The following is a 21,123-nucleotide window of genomic DNA, read 5'->3' as shown; positions in this document are numbered from 1 at the left end:
AAAATGAGTCTAATTTAAATTAAAAATATAAATTACATACAAACACAAATTTATATATAATTTAAAGCCTATGAAATTAAATATAAATTTTTATATGAATACACACTCTTAACTTTTTATTACAATTAAGTATTTTTATAATGAAAATAGATAAATTAATATATAATAAATTATAATAATTATAATAAATTGCTGAAATTATAAATAAATAATGATAATAATAATAAATTATATATAAATAATAATAATATATAATAATTATAATAAATAATGATAAATTATTGAATACTGAAACTGAATACTGAATTGAACTGATTGTTACTGAAATTAAGTAATAAATAACAGGGCCTTACATAAATTCCAAGTAAGTTACAAACCCAACTTTAAAAAAAAAAAAAATGAAATATTGTTTAGAAATGTTTTAATTTGCATGTTTGATGAAGTAGAAGGCATGTGAGGCATACAGACTCCTGCAATGGCAATGGCTGGAAAAAAAAAAAAAAAAGAGAAAAAAGAAGACACAATGCAGACAAAAAACAAGCTGTGACAGGCAGGAAGGCAATGGTTGGTTTTCCTCTTTGGCTTTGAGATTTGTGGGTCCCACCCATAAAGCCATGTGCTTTCCCCATCATTTACAGCTCTCTCTCTTCCTTTTTCTCCTGCTCTTCCCTATCCCTTGTTCCTTTCTTCATCTTCTACATTCTCTCTTCCCTTTCTCTTTCTGCTTTTAAACCCTTTCAACTTTCTCTCAATACCAAACATGAAGAACACCCCAACGCATCTTCTCTCCACTTTTTACATTTTCCTTGTTTTTCTTTCTGGCTTTGTTACTTGTCAAACTCAAGATGCTGCTGTTATGCTCTCTCTCAAGAAGACCCTCAATGTACCAGATTCTCTTGGCTGGTCCGACCCCGATCCCTGCAACTGGAATCATGTTGTTTGTGATGAAAGGAAACGGGTCACCCGGATCCAAGTTGGTCGTCGAAATCTTCAAGGTACACTTCCTTCAAATCTTCGAAATCTTACTCAACTTGAGCGCTTAGAGCTTCAATGGAACAATATTGCTGGTCCTCTACCTACTTTATCTGGCTTGGCTTCACTTCAAGTGGTTATGCTTACTGGGAACCACTTTACTTCCATCCCTACTGATTTCTTTACTGGTTTGTCCTCTCTCCAAGCTCTCGAGATTGATAATAACCCTTTTTCTCCATGGCTAATTCCTCTTACTATTACAAATGCTTCTGCTTTGCAGAATTTCTCTGCTAATTCAGCTAACATTATTGGTTCAATACCCCCTTTTTTTGGCCCCGATGCTTTTCCGGGTCTAACTATTCTGCATTTGGCCTTTAACCAGCTTGAAGGCGGTTTGCCTCCAACCTTTTCTGGTTCGCAAATCCAGTCTTTATGGCTCAATGGTCAGACCAGTAAAACCAAGCTTACTGGTACTATTGATGTTATACAGAATATGACTTTGTTGAAGGATATCTGGTTGCATTCTAACGACTTTTCGGGTCCTTTGCCGGACTTTTCGGGTTTGAAAGATTTGGAGGTCTTGAGTATAAGAGATAATTCATTCACTGGTCCTATTCCCGTGTCATTGATCAACCTTGAGTCATTAAATGTAGTGAATTTGACAAATAACTTGTTTCAAGGCCCAATTCCTGCATTTAAGAGCTCTGTCTCTGTGGACTTGACTAAAGATTCAAACAGTTTTTGTTTGCCTAGTCCTGCTGATTGTGATTCCAGGGTTAACACGTTGCTTCTGATTGTGAAATCTTTGGGCTATCCGCAAAGGTTAGCTGAGAGTTGGAAGGGAAATGATCCTTGTGCAGATTGGATTGGAATTACTTGTACTGAAGGCAACATTTCCGTTGTAAATTTCCAGAAGATGGGTCTTACAGGAACCATTTCTCCTGAGTTGGCTTCGCTTAAGTCACTGCAAAGGTTGGTTCTTGATAATAATAATCTTACTGGTTCAATTCCTCAGGAGCTTACTGCGCTGCCTGCACTGAAGATGCTTGAAGTTTCAAACAACCAACTTTCTGGGAAAATTCCCGTTTTTAAGAGTAATGTGATTGTGAATACTAATGGAAATCCTGACATTGGGAAGGAAGTCAACAGTTCCACAACTCCTGGATCACCATCAGCAGATCCAACAGCAAATACAGGTTCTGGAAGTAGTTCTGGAAATGATGGGAAGAAATCTTCCACTCCAATTGGGGTAATTTTGTTCTCTGTAATTGGGGGTATATTTGTTATATCCTTCATTGGCTTGGTAGTTTTCTGTGTATACAAAAAACAGAAGAGGTTTAGCAGAGTGCAGAGCCCAAATGCAATGGTGATTCATCCTCGCTTTTCAGGATCAGATAATGAGAGTGTCAAGATAACAGTTGCTGGCTCAAGTGTTAGTGTTGGTGCAATTAGTGAGGCCAATACCATTCCTATGAGCGAGCATGGTGACATTCAAATGGTTGAAGCGGGTAATATGGTTATTTCTATTCAAGTTTTGAGGAACGTTACGGACAATTTCAGCGAGGCAAATATATTGGGGCAAGGAGGTTTTGGAGTAGTGTACAAAGGTGAGTTGCATGATGGTACAAAAATTGCTGTCAAGAGAATGGCGTGCGGGGTCATCAGCAACAAGGGACTAGCTGAGTTTCAGTCTGAGATAGCAGTTTTAACCAAGGTTAGGCACCGGCATCTTGTTGCACTTCTTGGATACTGCTTGGATGGCAATGAAAAGCTACTTGTGTATGAATATATGCCTCAAGGAACACTCAGCAGGCATCTGTTCAATTGGGCAGAAGAAGGACTAAAACCTTTGGAGTGGAAAAAGAGATTAACTATAGCCTTGGATGTAGCCAGGGGTGTTGAGTACTTGCATGGTTTGGCACATCAAAGTTTTATACACAGGGATTTGAAGCCCTCTAACATTCTTCTTGGGGATGATATGAGAGCCAAGGTTGCAGATTTCGGATTAGTCCGCCTTGCACCAGAGGGTAAAGGCTCCATTGAGACTAGAATTGCTGGAACTTTTGGATACTTGGCACCAGAGTATGCAGGTAATCTTTATTCTGGTTGCTTTGCCTCCCTCCTTATTGAGATATTTGATGCTAATCTGTATGCAGAAATTGTTTTTCTTATTGCCAAAAGTCCTAGAATCTGTTAGTTTAACCGAAAAACTGACCCAAGACCTGCTATATTTATATATAATATTCAGTTTTATTTTGAAAGCAATGAACTGGGTTTACCATTTCTATTTCTTTTATTGGTGGATTTTTGTTGTTGTTGGTTCTCACATAACATAATTCACTTGCATTATGTTTTCACATAAAGTAATCTCCCCTTAATAACAACAAGTTGTTAGTTGGAGTACCTAGGAGTACCCTTAAGCTGGACAAAAAACAGTTTTTCAAGGAGCTTTACTTTACTTTACCTGCTCAAATCTAGATTGAACCGGATTCTGAAAACAAAAAATGTCATCCTCCTGAATGAGGAAATCAATTGTTTAGATTTTGCGTGAGTTATACAATAAACTGTGGTCCAATTCAAAGGTCTAACATTCAGCTCTTGTTGGTGATCTCATTGCAGTTACTGGTAGGGTGACGACAAAAGTTGATGTGTTCAGTTTCGGGGTGATATTAATGGAGATTATAACAGGTAGAAAAGCTTTGGACGACAGCCAACCGGAGGAGAGTATGCATCTAGTAACTTGGTATCGGAGAATGCACCTGAACAAGGAGTCATTCCGCAAGGCCATTGACATGACGATTGACCTTGATGAGGAAACACTGGCGAGTGTTAGCACAGTTGCAGAGTTGGCAGGTCACTGTTGCGCAAGGGAGCCATATCAACGGCCGGACATGGGGCACGCAGTTAATGTGCTATCTTCTCTAGTGGAGCTGTGGAAACCAAGTGATCAAAATCCAGAAGACATATATGGCATTGATCTTGACATGTCCTTACCACAAGTACTGGAAAAGTGGCAAAAATTTGAAGGTAGAAGTAATATGGAGTCTTCTTCTTCTTCATACCTCCCGAGTTTAGACAATACACAAACCAGTATACCCACAGTTCCATGTGGATTTGCGGAATCGTTTACGTCAGCAGATGGGAGATAGAGGGAGTTGTTGTAAAATATGATATGGTTTTGTTTTGTATGTTCATTCTTTCTTTCAATATTTTCCCTGACTCCTAATTCTATTACCTTTTAGTTCTGGAAGTGTTCTTGGATTAATTATAGTTTGGATGTTCTTCTCATGATTTACAGATTTTGACAATGGATAACAGAATGAGTTGAGTTTGGTTGAATACTATGTTCTTTTGGCCAAATCTCATTTATTGAGTCTCTCCGTTTTGAAACCGTCTATATACATTACTAATATATCTCTATCACTTTCTCTTTATTTTTGATATAAGATTCAGCTCATTTATAGGCTGATCAGACTCAGTACTGCTCCTTACATAATAATATGGATACAAGAGCATTGGGGTTTAAATGTGTGGGTATATGGTCTCATGGAAATAAAAAAAGTTATTTTTGTAAAAAGAATGGCATAATTATGTGCAGGGAGTTACTGTTAAATGTGGCAAGCTAAGCTTTTCCCCATCACCATCACCATATCTTTAAAATTTTGTAAATGTAAAGTAGTATTGTAGTTACTTGTCCAGATAAAAATAATGGCAGAAGCAACCAAGTCAGTTAATGATTAGATGAATATTTTTGAGTGATTGCAGATACGATACGATACCCAATCATCATCTCACTACAGCAGTTGTGTTTGTGGCATTTTTCACTTTTCCAATATGAAGCAAAACAGGTTCCATCAAAATTAGGTTGCTTTTTGTCCGATCAGAATGCTCTGTAAAGCTTTAAAGCTTAAAGCTTCAAATAACCTTTTTTCTTTATTTTATTTTATATCCAATCACACTTGCTACCATATTTGGATTTCATTTCCTTCAAATTTTACCCTTATCTATTTTCAATTATATATATAAATTAAATCGATTAATCGATTTGAAGTTGATAATACACCCTCTCTCAATTAAAATTTCCTATATATATTAGGATCAAACCCAGAACATAACTTAAACTTAATTTAGTTAAGCTTTAATTTTTCTCAACATAAAATCTTTAAATAATAGATAATTTTATTGGTAAGATGCATAGCTAAATTATATCATTCAATTATGCAATGACATGTATATTTCCCAGAATCGTCAATCAAGTAATGGAATAATAATAATAAAAAGAAAGCAAAATAACAAATTCTCCTAATACACAAAAATAAAAAATGTCAAATTTGAAACTGAAAGAACAAATGAACAAATTATATAAAATATAAAGCCAAATTTAACTTTATCCAAACTTGAAGTGTTATCAGTAAGACTGGTAACATATAATTTGAATTAGTAATTTGGAAATTAGGATTGAATGATTAGTTGTAATAAAATGAGCTTTTACAATATGCATTGAACCTCTGTTTGACAGGTTTGAGGTTCGATTCCCCACCCCGTCAAAATTTAGTCTTTATTGGTAGATCATTCGTAAATTTTACTGGAAACCCTTATCGAGGTCTGTGATTTACCGTGACTTTACTAGTGGATAGACCTACCATTGCCTAAACTTTTTTTAATAATAATAAAAAAAAAAAGGTTTGTTATAATATAATATGAATGGTTGGCTTTTACATCATAGTTGATAATTGCTACACATTCTATATCATCAAAAAGAAAATAATAACTGCATGTGACGCTTATTCATTTATTTATGCGATGGAAAACAAAAGATGTCATGTTATGTCATCCCTGAAATTTCAATTTATACCAAAAATAACCCCACCCTCAGTTTCTACTTTCGACTGCTGTCTGCGTTTTGATTCAAAATGGAAATAAGTTGGCATTTATAGTTGGGCTTCGTGGGTTCAAGTATTGGACACACAAATTTTAGAGAAAATTACGTTAAACATCACATAACTACACTAATTTACAAATAACATATCTGAGTTTCTTTTTTATCGATTTTATATTTTCTTTTAATAAGTTTATCAAAAGCACAGTTCTTTTTATCCCCTTTTATGGCTATTTTTTAGTAAATATTCTTATTTACAGAATTTATTTATGGGAAAATTACACAAATAAATTATATGGTTTGGGTCATTTTCAAACATAAACTACGTGGTTTAAAAGTTTGCAAATTGGTACCTTGTAGTACATTTTGTTAGCAAAGGTAGTCCAAATTGATTAACGGTGTTAAAAAAATCAAAAGTCAAATGGTAAAGAACTATTTTTATTTTTATATTTATTTATTTTATAAATTAACCTCTTATTATCTAATTATTACAAACAAACCCCAAAACAAAAACAAAATATCAAATTCACCATCCTCATTCTCTCACGTCTCTCTTTAATTTATTTTCATTCTCTTTCTAAACACACTCACTCTCTCTCTATTTTCATTGCCTTCTCATATGTTTAATTATGTTAACTTCAATGTACTAATCTTCTAATGAGAAGATCCAATGGATGTGTATACAGTCTTTGTTTTTGTTTTGAGGTTTGTTTATAATAATTAGATAATAAAGAGGTTAATTTATAAAATAAATAAATATAAAAATAAAATAGCTCTTTATCATTTGACATTTGACTTTTTTTTAACACCGCTAATCAGTTTGGACTATATTTGCTAACAGAATGAACCACAAGGTATCAATTTACAAACTTTTAAATCACGTAGTTTATGTTTGAAAATGATCCAAACTAGATGGTTTATTTTTGTACTTTTCCCTTAATCTAAATATTTAACATATAAATTATAATCAAATCAATCTAAACATTTAATATATAAATTATAATCAAACATTTAACCTTTAACAATTTAATTAAATGTAATTATAATTTTTTTAAAAATAAAAAAACACCAAATACCACTCGGACGTATGAACATTACGCCCGATCTATAGTGCGGGCGTATGAACATTACACCCGACCTGTGGTTCGGGTGTTTGAACATTATGCCCGACCTATGGTACGGGCATAAGGCTATCACGCCTGCACCATAGGTCGAGCGTGATGTTCAAACGCTTGAACCACAGGTCGGGCGTAATGTTCATACGTCCGACTGCGATTCCGACGATTCTAAAAAAGAGAGGCACATATTCAAAAACGAAGCTAAAATCATCAAACGAAAACCGTAAATCATACCATTTTTGCTTTCCCTTTACCGCCCCTGTCACGATTCATGGTTTGGTTGGGAAATTAGTCCGGATTTAATCTAATAGTGTTTAGGGTGTTTGAGAGATTTTGAGTTTTTTTAAAATTTGTCCAAAGGGCATTTCCGTCTATTCACGGCACTAGAGGTAGGAAATTGTGGCAATGTATAGTAATTCACTTTATAAATAGGGTGCTGATTTATGGTTTTAGAAGTTTGGGATACAATTTGTTTCCGAGGTATAGTTTAAGGGTTATATTGGGCTTTAAACCTAAATAAAAATAAATAAGGGTTTTTACATGAATATCACAATTGACTACAAATTTACAACTAAGAGGGTGTTTGTTTCAGCTTTTCGAATGAGCGTTTAGCGTTTCACTCCAAACCGCAGGAAATATAGCGTTTGGTTAGGTTTATATAACCGCAGCGTTTGGCATTTTCTCTGAAAACTGCAGCGTTTTGGAGCGTTTCACGAAAATCTCCCATTTGGAGCTTTTCATAAACAAATGTTTATAGTTAGTTGTTATTGACGGAATTATCCTTCTTATTTCCACAAAATATGTTTATTTTTTAACATTATTTATATTTCTAAAACATAATTACCGGAAAAATAAGGTTTTGTTGCGTTCAATAAATTTTTTATTTTTTATATAGATTATTTTTATTAATTTGTGTAACATATTTTTTATTTTATAATAGGATAAGGTGCAAAAATACCCCCAATATTTATAGCTATGAGCAATTATACCCTTAATGTCTAAAATGGTGCAATTATACCCCTAATTTTGGCAGCCAAAAGCAATTTTACCCATAACAATGTCACGTTAAGTCAATTTGAGAGATAATTTATCAAACTGTATTCTTGGTCATGAATATTGTCACCTACACTTCACATGTGCACGATTTTATCATCGTTAGTAACAGATCACAAACATATGATTAGACGTGAATTTTTTTTTTAAGAAAATAAAAAAAATATATTATCTTTTGTACGAGTTTGTCAAAAAAAATTCCAATATTTCATCGAATTTATAAATATTAATTTTCAATTTTATTATTAAATCACAACAAAATATGAAATCTCTTTTTTAGAACTACTGGTATGTGCAATTGGTGTATAATAAGAAATAATATATCTATATTTTCTAATAATATTTGAAATTGATCCAACTTGTCAATGTTAGGGGTAAAATTACTCTTAGCTGCCAGCGTTATGGGTAAAATTACAACATTTTAGACATTAAGAGAAATTATTCCTAGTTGTAAACGTTATAAGCATTTTTTCACATTTTCCCTCATCGTTAATTAATTTAAAACATGTCCATTTTAGACATTTTAAATCCGAACAGCAACAGTTCAATATAATTTTACCAAACACTAGTAATTAAACAGCTAATAACAAACAACTAACATCAACAGCTAACAGCTTACTGCAACTGCAAACAACTAACAGCAACCGCAACAGCTATTAGCTAACAGCTGAACCAAACAGACCCTAAATCATATCATTAAATTTAATTTTCAATATGTCATTTTTTTCTATATATATACCAAATAAAATATGCTTTTACTACCCTTTCTGTTTCCCCTAGTTTCATCTCTCCTCTTCTCTTAGAAGATAGATTTGGGGTTAGCTTCCCTAGGCTAATTCCTGGGTAGTTTGTTGTTCGTTTTTCTTTTCCTTTTCTACCAAAAAAAAAAAAAGTTTAAACCCCAATTCATAAATTTCAAACTCTTGACAACATATTCTAGACCCATAATTTATAAAGTTTGATAGTTAAATAATGATTTTAATAGTTTGATATACTTCAAAATTATGATTTGATATAATTATAAATAGTTTTTGCAAAGTTAATTTCTGTGTAAATTTTCCAATAAATAATAAAAAAAGCGGGTCGCAGTTTACGGTAAAAGAAAGGGAGTGGCCGGCGAGTAAAGAATAAAAGCGGGTGGTTTGGAGTACCTACTGAATACGACCCGGAATTGGTCAACAGTCAATTATTCAATGGTCAATAATCCAATTACTACCTGCACAACAAACTAACTACCTTTTCCTTTGGTCAAATCAATCTTCTTCACCGTGTTCCCCCCTTCTCTTTTTGACCCCTTTTCAGTTTCAGATATATATTCCCAAATCACATTCCTCCATAACCACTCTTTTATTCTCACACACAATAAATCATGCTGGCCTGGACCAGAAGAAGAGCCGTCGAAGCCGCCACCCGGCAGAAGAAGATCAATCATAATTTAGAGATGGACGAAATCGCCATTCCTCAACATTTCCGGTGCCCAATTACCCTTGATTTGATGAAAGATCCTGTCATTCTCTTGACTGGGATAACTTACGATAGAGAAAGCATTGATAAATGGGTTGAAGATGGTAACTTTACATGTCCCGTTACTAATCAGGTATTATCCAGCTTCGATCAAATCCCTAATCATTTCATACGCAAGATGATTCAAGATTGGTGCGTCCAGAACCGATCTTACGGCGTTCAGAGGATTCCTACACCTCGCATTCCGGTCACCGCCTTCCAGGTTTCCGATGTTGTTCACAGAATTAGGGTTGCAACTGAAATTGGGGATTACAAGAGGTGTAAAGAGTTAGTGAAGAAGATGAACAACTGGTCAAAAGAAAGTGAGCGAAACAAGAAATGCATTGTGGAAAATGGAGGTGGTTTGGTTCTGTCAATTGCTTTCGAGTCATTCATAAAATCATCAATGGAGAGTTGCAGTTGCACAGATTTGTTAGAGGAGATATTGTCCGCTTTGATATGGGTTTTCCCAATTGGTGCAGAAGGGGAATCCAGGCTAGGATCTGAAACTTGTTTGCGTTCGATGCTATGGATTCTTCAAAACGGCAATCTTTCAGCTATACAAAACGCAGTTCATGTGGTGAAACAACTAGTTTCTTTGGATCAAAGTTACGTGAACAAATTAGCGAATATAGAAGGAGTTGTTGAAGCCCTAATTGAGTTGATTAAGAAGCCAATATGCCCATCTGCAACGAAAGCTTCATTAATGGTGATATTCTATATGATTAGTCCATCCCAAGTTAGCGATAAGATGGCAACCACATTTGTTGAAATGGGTTTGATTTCAGTGGTGATAGAAATACTGGTTGATGGAGATAAAAGCATAAGCGACAAGGCATTAGGTGTTTTAGACCATATATGTGATTCTAAACAAGGAAGAGAAAAGGCGTATGAGAATGCTCTTATTATGCCTGTTTTATTTCACAAGATATCAGGATCTGATTTGGCTTCACAATATTCTGTTTCGATTCTTTGGAAGTTGTGTAAGAATAATGATACTATCATAATGGCTGAAGCACTTCAACTCAAAGTGGATGCTTTTCAGAAGTTATTGATACTATTACAGCTTAGTTGTCCAGACACCACCAAGGACAAGGCTAAACACTTGCTCAAATTGTTGAATTTTTACAGAGCTAATTCTCTTTGTTTTGATTCTTCTATGGACTTTAGGTATCTCTAGAATTATTTATTTGTACAATGTATGCTACAAAATGTAAAAACTTCGTACATTTACTTCGTATACTAGTATAAAAACATTAATAATTCTCACCAAAACTCTAACTTTGTATACAAAAATTATCTATGTTTTTAATTATAATTATTTGCATTAGTACATAACATCTCTTTTACTATAAATAAGGACATATTATCAAAAGTACATTGATAATATAAATTTCATATAAAAAACAAATTGGTAATACTAAAACGACTATATTAAGAACTTGATGGAGTATGTATTTTGATGTAGTTGTTAGAGTTGAATCTATAATTATTAGGTACGTTAGTTAGTATTAATTAGGTTTATAAGTGATGAGGAATATGAATATTATCCGACTTATATGATGTTTACCCGGATCTTCCTCGTTATACCGAATATTTGATTGGATCTTTTAGAAGCACATTCATTCCTCGTTACAATGTTACTTTAGAAAAAAAAAATAATCTCATTATGATGAGCAAGGCAGAGATGAGATAGAACAAACCATAGTTCATGTTACCTCCGGAGGATCAAAATCCAAACACCTAACAAGTAAAAGCTAAGTTGTCCAGACCAGACACTACAAAAAAAAAAGAAAAAAGTTTTACCGGATTTTATTTGCTATAGTTTTATCTGTCACTATACTTTACCAACGGTTTCCGTAAGTACAACAGGTGTTGCTACTCTAGCAATGGTTAGCAATGGTTTTTATAAGACGTCGGGGTAAATTTCTGTAGAGACGGCCAACTTGCAACATTTTTGCGACGATTTTATGCGGTTTTAGGACGGTTTTTAAGCAGTTTATGCTGGTTTTGAGACAAATTTGGGATGATTTTCAAGCAAAAGTGCTATTATATTAAACTGCCTCTAGGACATTTAAAAACATATATATTTTTAATTTTATATAAAATATTTGAATACATTTTAAAAATATATAATTACAAAAGTATCTTTAATAATCTCATCCTATCAAGTATATTCTTAGTCTTTGTCGATTTTCATGTCTTACAAAATATCCGCAATATTGTCAATTATGAATTAAAACTAAGTTTTTAGTGCCAATATATTGTATCAATACAAGTAAATAAGGCATAACAGTTGAAAAAAAGTCTTACACATTCAATGAATCTTTTAACTTGAAAAGAACTTGGTGGTGAGAATCATTTAATTCTTGGAGAGGCCTACAAAACATGTAATTACTAAACAACAAATTACCCCACAACGTTTTTAACATATTATATGAGAAATATGCATGTAACATTGAAATTGAAAATGAAATAAAAATACTATGTAAATAGCCGACTATTGCAGATTCTATAACGGAAGTTGAGTACATTGCTACAAGCGATGGAAGCTATCTGGATTAAAAAGTTCATAACTAACTTAGCAATAGTTCCCACTATCCTAAGTGTAGGCATGGTATTATGTGATAACGATGGGCCATCATTTTTTCAAACTGTAAATCTTAACACAATTGAAAAAATATTAATTAAAGTCCTTTTTATTTATAACTTCTTTTATACTAACCCAAAACCTTTAATTTACTCCTAAAAATATTAAATTAAACACAATAACATAATTATATATATGACATAATCTATATTTTATATTTTTGGACACGAACATGACAGTTACCTACCTTAAAAGAATTCGTCCTGAAAATTCTTATTGACTTAAACTTAGTATAATTAATCATTACAATTTCTTAATTAGTATATACATATTTTTTTTTTATCATTATCATATCAGGAATTCAAATAATTCCTTTTATTTTAAGTACCAGTATAACTCGTGTATTTGTCCATTGAATTTCTTATAATCGAATAGATTCTATTATATTCTTATATTTATATTTCTTTGATACCAATCTGTCACACCCGATCTCAAACAGCATCAGGTATGACGAGGAGACAAGACGACGAATGTCTATTAATCTAAAATGTGAACATATATTATCTACGAATCGACCTACTTAGACCATAAAAAACGCTTATTCAGACTATCTAAAATTTATTTATTTATTTAGCTTGAACTTGATAATTCTATCAACCTGTCTACGTATCCCGAATCATATTTTAATGTTTAAATCAGGAATCATATAATAATTTAGATTTAAAATATAGTTATAATTTAGATCTAAAATACAATTATTGACCAGACTTGTTCAAAATATACCTAGAACATCTTAAAAATAATTTAGATTTAAAATACAGTTACCGAAATATCGTCGTCGATCACTTTTTCGATATGATCCACTAACATCTGATCCAAAGCATTATCGTCGGTTACCGAAAATTAAACGGATCTTATGGACCAACCACAGCCCAAAACGTTTTTTTCCAAAACCTCTGTTTTTTTCTTTCCATCTTTATGCATTTTATATGAAATTCTACCTTTGTATTTTGGATTAGGCTATGCTTACTTTGTTTTTTACAAAGTAAGCATGACTTTGTTTTTTCAACCATTGGATGGAAACAAAGTAAGCATGACTTTGTTTTTTCAACCATTGGATGGTGATGAACATTGACAAAGTAAGTCCATCCAATGGTAGAAAAAACAAAGTAAAAGCTTACTTTGTCAAAAACAAAGTAAGTATGGAAAGCACTTGTTTTATTTTAAAATTATATATATATGATTCAAATGAGTGACACATAATATTTATATAGTCAAATTATTGATACGTGTAATTTGAATTACTTAAGATCTTGACCTGTAGTAGAAGATAATGTGTCATACAACATGTTTTATATTATTATTATTTTTATTATTATTATTATTTTTTTTTTTAATTCTTATCACCATAAGAATATCATTAACTATATCAATTTTATCATGATTTGGGTAGTAACGGTTGATGATTGAATCATATAATAAGCATCCCATTTTTTTATTAAAAAGTAAATATTAATCACTTAATCATAATATAATATAGGAAATTTTAATTTACTTTATCTTTATGATTTTTTTAAACCGTAAATCTTAACACAATTAAGAAAATATCAATTAAAGTGTTTCTATTTATAACTTTTTTTAAATTTACCTAAAAATTTTAATTTACTTATCAAACTATTAAATTAAATACAATAATATAATTATATATATGACCTAATCTAATCTAATTTAATTTATATTTTTGGACACGAACGTGATACTGATTCTTTGACCAAGACACTACATCAGATAAAGCATAATTGTCACACTAGATCTATAGTGGGAGATTGTTGGTATGCTCTAATTCTTAGACATTGGTTCTATGCTATATATTGAACATTGTGTATATTGTTAGAATACATTGTAAAAGTGTTATGTGAATAAAGACATTAATTCGTTCTATTTATATCTTGTGCTATAAACATGAATGAAGTATCTATTGATTATTAATCATAAACTTGTCTGAGGCATGTTCTATTCGTGTGAGTGAATAAACCAAAGGCCTATACATCTGGTATTTGTGAAGTATTGTTGAACATACGACCGCAATACTTGTATAATAAGATATGGATGTAGGTACGTGTTGATGTAGCTCAATATGGGACTGGACCGATCCACTCTAGAAAGATGCATGGTGGACGCGTAACTATATGTAAAACTCTATTATCTCCAGACCTGATTTCATTATAGTAAACGACGTAGAATCTGGTTCACTATGATATATGCCTAACATGCCCGTAGCAGGATGCCAAATATTGTTATGTTGAATGAATCAGTGAACACGTTGTTGCGGATAAGTGAATCATGTAACAATGAGCTGATATCAACAGCCACTTGATAAGTGGAACTGAAGAAGTGTATGACCATACTGTGATAAGTAGTTTTACTTATTTGTTTCATCAATTCGCTTTCGATTAAGAAATATAATAAACCATACAGAGAATAACAACCACCATGTCTCTAGTTTACAATATCGATATGCAATTGGTAAGAGATACTGAAAGATCATCTATTGGGCTTCATGTCTCCTTGAGACGGCTGAAATAATTTGTATCAATTGGGGGTCGTAATGGTTTGCTAGAACCCATTTATGGTCATTGGACTTTAGGCCCATGGCAGACTGAAGGGGGACTTTAAGCAATAAATACATGTTATGTATTTAATAAAAAAGGAACTAGTTAATTAATTAACTGTAGGGACTAATTGATTATTTATTAAATAACAAATTAATTAATTTAGTATTTAAAATTGATTATAGTTAATTTATAAACTTCCTAATGTAATTAATTAGTCAATTGATTAATTACATTGCATCAGGTAATTTATTAGTGGAACTGATGATTCAATTAAGTTCTTTCGGGCCTTAATCGTAATTGTTGGTTATTGCAATTAACCAATTAATATCAATTAAATTAAATAAATACTCTTGTGTTTTAGTTATGAGATTTAATTAATTAGGGCTTAATTTGAAATTAACTAAAATTACATAAAACCTAGTTAGGAAAACTACAAGAAAATATCAGTTTACATACGACATTTTACCAACGACACACATGTCGTTGTTATTAGGAATGAAATACAAACAACTTACTTACGAAATTAATCAGCCAACATTTATAAATAAAATGCCTAGAAAATACAATCGACATGCCAAGGAAAGAAAATACCAATGGCACATGTCGTTGGCAATTGCAACGACAAATGGATGTCAATGCTATGTCGTCTGAAATAGAGACAACATACAAACAAGTTTCATACAAGTTATTTAATGGCTATAGCACCAAAAAAAAATCCCGCTTGTTTCCCTAAAATTTTACTTCCCACTATTTTCCTTTTTCTAAATCTTGTACCTTTTTCTGTCATTTCTGGAACCCTAATCCTAAGCCCCTAATTTCTCAATTTCGTCTCTCTCTCTCTCTCTCACAGTTCCAAAAATGAACCCTAATCCTCTACTTAGTTGCAACCAACGAACCCGTTCCAGACCATAACTGTGAGTTTAGTCTTTGCTTTTGCCAAACACTGAATTCTTTTTAATGCCTTTTGCTGTTCTTGTCGCTTTTCCTAAATAGCTTCTCCATCTTCCTGGTAAACATGGCCATCTCCTCATCATCTGATGAGTCAGCTTCGGTTGAGTCGGCTTTCATGACAAGAGATTTTTGCTTCTTGTCCTCAGTTTTCTCTTTAGCCTCAAAGTTTTTCATGGAGATCTCATGGGTCAGCAGAGATCCAATGAGCTCATCATATTTGGATGTGGTCAGGTCATGAGCTTCTTCCACAGCTGTCTTCTTAGCTTGCCAGCTCTTGGGGAGACTTCTCAACATTTTCTTCACATGTTCTTCTTCTGTGAAGTTCTTGCCGAGTCTCTTAAGCTCATTTATGATGTTGGTGAACCTTGAGTTCATCTCAGAGATGTCTTCATTTTTGTTCATCTCAAACAGCTCGTATAGTCGCATATGCTGATTCACCTTGGATTCCTTGACCTTACTAGTTCCTTCATAGGTCACCTCCAGCTTCTTCCAGATTTCCTGTACTGACTCACAACCTGAAATTTTGTTGTACTCTGTAGAATCCAACGCATAGTGAAGCATATTGATAGCCGAAGAATTATTTTGTAATTTTTTAAGGTCATCCTCTGAACACTTAGACTCACTATTGACAGATTTTACTCCGTCAATAATTTCATAGGGAACAAACGGGCCTTGGACTATAGCCAGCCATGCACTCATGTTTGTTGCCTGAATGAAGTCTTTCATTCTGTTCTTCCAAAATGTATAGTTTGACCCGAAGAACATAGGAGGCCGACTAATCGATAATCCCTCAGGGAGTATCTGTGTTGTTTGATTTCCTGGAAGGAAATGAGTGCTGTTCTCAGCCATTTACAGGGATCAGCTCAAGATAGTTTTATCTTGAATAGTGAGCTACTGAGCTCTGATACCACTTGTTGGTCCTGTGTAATTTAATATGATTAGTTCCAGGGGGGTTAGGAACTAATATAACTTTTTCGCTTAATAACGCTGACTTAATTAAATTTTTGATAATTTAACTCAGCTTTAGGCCAGCAAGGCTGAGTGAAGTGTGAGACAGCTTTAATCAGACACTGACTAGAGCTGTTTCAGTTGTGAGTTGGGAGATAACACTTTAGGTCAACGTCCAACTCAACATTCTGATTACTCAGCGTCGGCTTATATAAATTATATACTGAGTAATTTAAGCAAGCAACACATACATATATATATATATATATCAAGAGAAAGGGTTAGAGATTACTCAGCAGACTTATCCTGGTTCAGCCTCACCGCCTACGTCCAGTCCCCAGAATCCTTCCAGGCTTTTTCAATCCACTACTGAGCTCTTTAAAGGTAGAGCACAAACTGTTTACAAAGCAATTGAGTATGCAAGAGTACCGTCCTCTATTCGTCTACTCAATCCTACCGAGCGCTATAACCGAACACTCAGATTTTCTCTACCGCTGAGTACTAAAACCGAGTACTTAGCTTCACTCTTCTAACCTTTACACTTGATTCAAGATTGTTCTCTCTAAATGAAGAACACTTTAGATGAATAAAAATTCACTCTAGACTTTTACACAATGATTGGAAATTGGGTGTAAGAACTTGCTTTATTTTCAGACAGCTTCTATTTTGGATTTTCACTCTTGTTAAGATTTGCTTTTCTGTCTGTATTGACTTGTATGTGTCGTAAGGATCCAAGTGATGAACTTGTCCTTTTATAGTGAATTCTGAAGCTTCAAATCATTTGAATTCTGACATATCCGTTGGGAGTAACGGCCTTCAATCGTCATTCATTGGTCAGCTTCCAGAATCGCAAGCCAATCCTGTCGTCTAATTTTAGCAGGCGTCAGGCTTGCCAGTTTCGTCTTCTTGCGCCATGTTCGTCTTTTAGCACCAATTTTGTCTTCTTGCCAGATGCCAGATGATCCATGCGCCTCGAAAAGGTCTTTGATCTCATTTTCGAGGCTTCTGAATTAGTGCAGACCTGTGTCGGACTTTGTCTTCTAGTCAACAAATCATTGGCGTTGTCCTGATGAATACACAGCTTGACTTGATCGGCTTTGCCTTCAATCTTTTTCTTTATCTATGCTGAGTCACATTCTACTCAGCTTCTTCGGTCAGCTTTTCCTTCAAGCGTTATTCAAAAGAAGACTTTTTAACAAGGCTGAGTTACATTTTACTCAGCTTCTGCTATGCGTCTTTGCTCATGCTGACTTCGTTCTGTCTTTCTTTTTATTGAACACTTAGTTCATGTTCTCGTTAGTAAACTTACTCAACATTGAACAAACTCATTAGTATAATTAAACCAAAGCACTTAAATTTAATTATCTTAATCATGAGATTAACTTAAATAATTTTGTCAAATCAAAATCATGTGGAGAGGTGTTTCAACAATTTTTTCTTGTGTTGCTGTACAAGAGACCGATAAGGTTGTCGATCCTTCAACATATTTAGAAGAAGATTCTGGTGATGATATTGGAAAACGATTATTAGCCATGTAAGAGGAACCGCAAAATAACAAAAAGATTGTTAGTCGTAAACGGGTCTTCAAATGGAAAGCTGAGTGTTGAAGATGTTAGATTCAAGACATGATTGGTAGCTAAGAGTTATAGTTATGTACAAGGGTTTGATTTTTAATGATGTTTTCTTTCATGTTGTTAAACATAACTCTATTTGTTTTTTTTATTACATTAGTTGCTATAAATGACTTGGGAGTTAGAACAATTCGATATTGAGTCTGGCTTCTTATATAGAGAACTATAAGAGAAAATATATATGAAATGACCCGAGGGTTTTAAAATCAAAGGATTTGTACCATTTTTCAGTTCTATAGTAAATTTAATTTTCGTTTTCCTTTGTTCTTGGAATAGGCATACACACTGCGGATTCACGTAATACTATTTGTCATTTTTTTTTTGTCATTTATTTCAAATTTTATTGTGATTTTATCTACCAGCAAAAATATATTGTTATGGTAGAAATTTTTTGCTAAGAATATTAAATGTGTAAGGGATTGTATTTTATCCTGAAAGTGAATTGAATTGAAACCGTCCGGGCCGCCCATTGAATGGACGGCCCACAAATATGCAGCCCCAGCCTAGAAAATCGTTTATTATATATGGAAACACAAGTTTATATGTTAAAAGAGTATTAAGTGTAGATTGTATTTTATCCTGATATGGAAAGATAATAATTAGAGCAACAAACCCATGAGATAAACTTTGTTTTATATGAAGAAAGATAGATAAACTTTTCAGTACTCAGAACGTTACTTTGATGGTATCGATGTATATTAACATTCATTCATCATTTAGAGTAGTTGTTCATTCAAATCTAATTTCTAAAACATTTGAAAGCTTAAGATTCAGAGTTCCCAATGAGTCAATCCTCCCTCCATCACCATCAAACAGAACAACCACAGGTACCAAATTAAACTGTTTTGTCTCTCTTAATTTACCTTTCTTTCTTTTTAATTGAATATTCACAATCTTTCTTTCTTTTTTTAACATAAGTAATCACAACTGGCACTGGTTTATAAAAGGTTTAATACATCAGTTGTTATTTAAATCTGTATAAAAAAAATTTAATTTTACTTCTTGAATTTGTAAATAAGTTCAGCAAATTTAAATGGCAAAAGTTGAGACACTATATTAAATTCAAAGTGGTTTTTTTTGGACAAATTCGGAGGGAGCATTTGATGTATTAAGTAAAAGTATGTTTTGAGCATTAGTTTTACGAAGAAATTGAAAGTTTCTACCACTGTCTGTAATAAATTATATATGTTTTTTTTTTCCTTTGTATCAAATCTCACTAGTTTTCTTGTGAAAGGTGCTGTTATTATTATTATTATTATTTGAGAAACAGAAAGAGGCAGTGGTACTGTTAAATTAATACTATGCCAAAATGAAATTTGTACTTTTTGATAAAAACGCTCTGTTGAAACTTTCAAACTCAGAATAAATCAAGAATTTACTATACTAATCTTTTTCAAAAGGGATAAGGTTTAATTATTTTTGGGCACTCCAGATTTATTTCTATATTTTACAAAATATTAGTATAAACTTCAACATAATGTTTTCAAATTAAATCAATTTTAGGAAAATTTGAATGATTGGTTTACATAGGGTTTTTCAAATATTATGTCTAAATAATATTTGCTATGTTCCTAAAGTAGTTACAAATAGTCTATAATACGAGTTCTTATATTAAGCACCGGGTCTTCCATGTCACACGGAAGACCCCCAATTCACATTTGGACACGTGTATTGTGACCCCACGTAATAATTAAAATAGTGGGATCTTTTATAATATGCGTGGGTCCATATTACACGTGTCAAAATAAGTATGACCGGTCCTCCATTTCATATGGAGAACCGGGTACTTCTAATAATTTGCTCTATAATACAGCATAAACGAAGTCTGATATTTGTGTTACATAATTAAAATCAATATGTAAGAAACTATTTCAATTTATTGATAAATTTATTTGGAATGTTCAATATGACTATTAAATAACGGTTAAACTAGTCCATTTAAAGTATCCACTAGATAATAGATAAATTTAATCTTGCCTATAAAGGTTAGAGATAAATTTGTATTATTTCACAAATTATGAGTAATATGCATTTCCTAAAAACGATACGGATAATCTTATCTCCTTTAAAACTATAAAATTTTATTATTCAGTTTAACAATTCCAGTTAGACTAATATATATAGTTGATGTAATTTTAACATATTAAATTGTTATACAATTATCTAATTTACTTAAAGTTGGGTTTTGATGTATTTTGAGTTTAAATTCTAGTATACATAACAAATTTTGGCGTGGATTTTAGTTAAAGAATAGCCATTCAGTTTTAAAAAAATTATATATTATATAATTCTATAATGTGTAAGACCATATATTATATTGATAATTTGAAGAATCAAGTTTTAAATTTTAAATATTTGGGATATAATTTTTATTAGAGATTATACATAAACATTGTTGGAATTTATGTAAACGTTTAGGTGGATTGGTTTTGTAATATGGTATTAAAACTCTTAGTCTATAGTTCAAATTCTGATAATGTATTATATTATTGAATTTTAACACATGATACAATGAACATGTGTCGTATACGTTTAAGATCTAATAGTCATTTGCATATGTATATTAGAGATATTAATAAAAATTATTAATGTACTTATCACCTTAAGCTTTTTTTGTCAATTGGTTTATTGGCATGGTATGGATGTTTAGGTTTGTCAATGGAACATGTAATACAAATGATTATACCCACTTCATTACGATTGCGGAATCTCCAATAACCATTTTTATAAAGTGATAGGCAAGAAATTTTTTCTAATTTCCGAGAACGGGCTGGAGACATTAATTATTATTATTGTTCTATAGGGATCCCAACTCATTACCATTTAGAGTTATAAGGATACTCATGTGTACCCCCGTTAATAT

General features: G+C 32.6%; 2 protein-coding genes across 2 annotated transcripts; both read left to right on the top strand.

Moving 5' to 3' along the window:
* The first annotated feature begins 643 nt into the window (after window positions 1–643).
* On the top strand, window positions 644–4,367 carry LOC136202997 (receptor protein kinase TMK1). Its single transcript, XM_065994029.1, has 2 exons — window positions 644–3,062; window positions 3,592–4,367. The coding sequence occupies exons 1-2, from the start codon at window positions 761–763 to the stop codon at window positions 4,119–4,121; spliced, it is 2,832 nt and encodes a 943-aa protein (XP_065850101.1). The 5' UTR covers window positions 644–760; the 3' UTR covers window positions 4,122–4,367.
* Window positions 4,368–9,354: 4,987 nt separating this feature from the next.
* Window positions 9,355–10,767, top strand: LOC136202987 (U-box domain-containing protein 21-like). The gene has a single exon (XM_065994018.1). It carries the CDS (start codon window positions 9,392–9,394, stop codon window positions 10,703–10,705), a length of 1,314 nt encoding a protein of 437 aa, XP_065850090.1. The 5' UTR covers window positions 9,355–9,391; the 3' UTR covers window positions 10,706–10,767.
* The last annotated feature ends 10,356 nt before the right edge of the window (window positions 10,768–21,123 follow it).

Source organism: Euphorbia lathyris, chromosome 1, assembly GCF_963576675.1.
Source record: "Euphorbia lathyris chromosome 1, ddEupLath1.1, whole genome shotgun sequence".
NCBI lineage: Eukaryota > Viridiplantae > Streptophyta > Magnoliopsida > Malpighiales > Euphorbiaceae > Euphorbia > Euphorbia lathyris.
The sequence above is the reverse complement of the archived record's forward strand: the minus strand, read 5'-3'. Positions and strand labels throughout refer to the sequence as shown.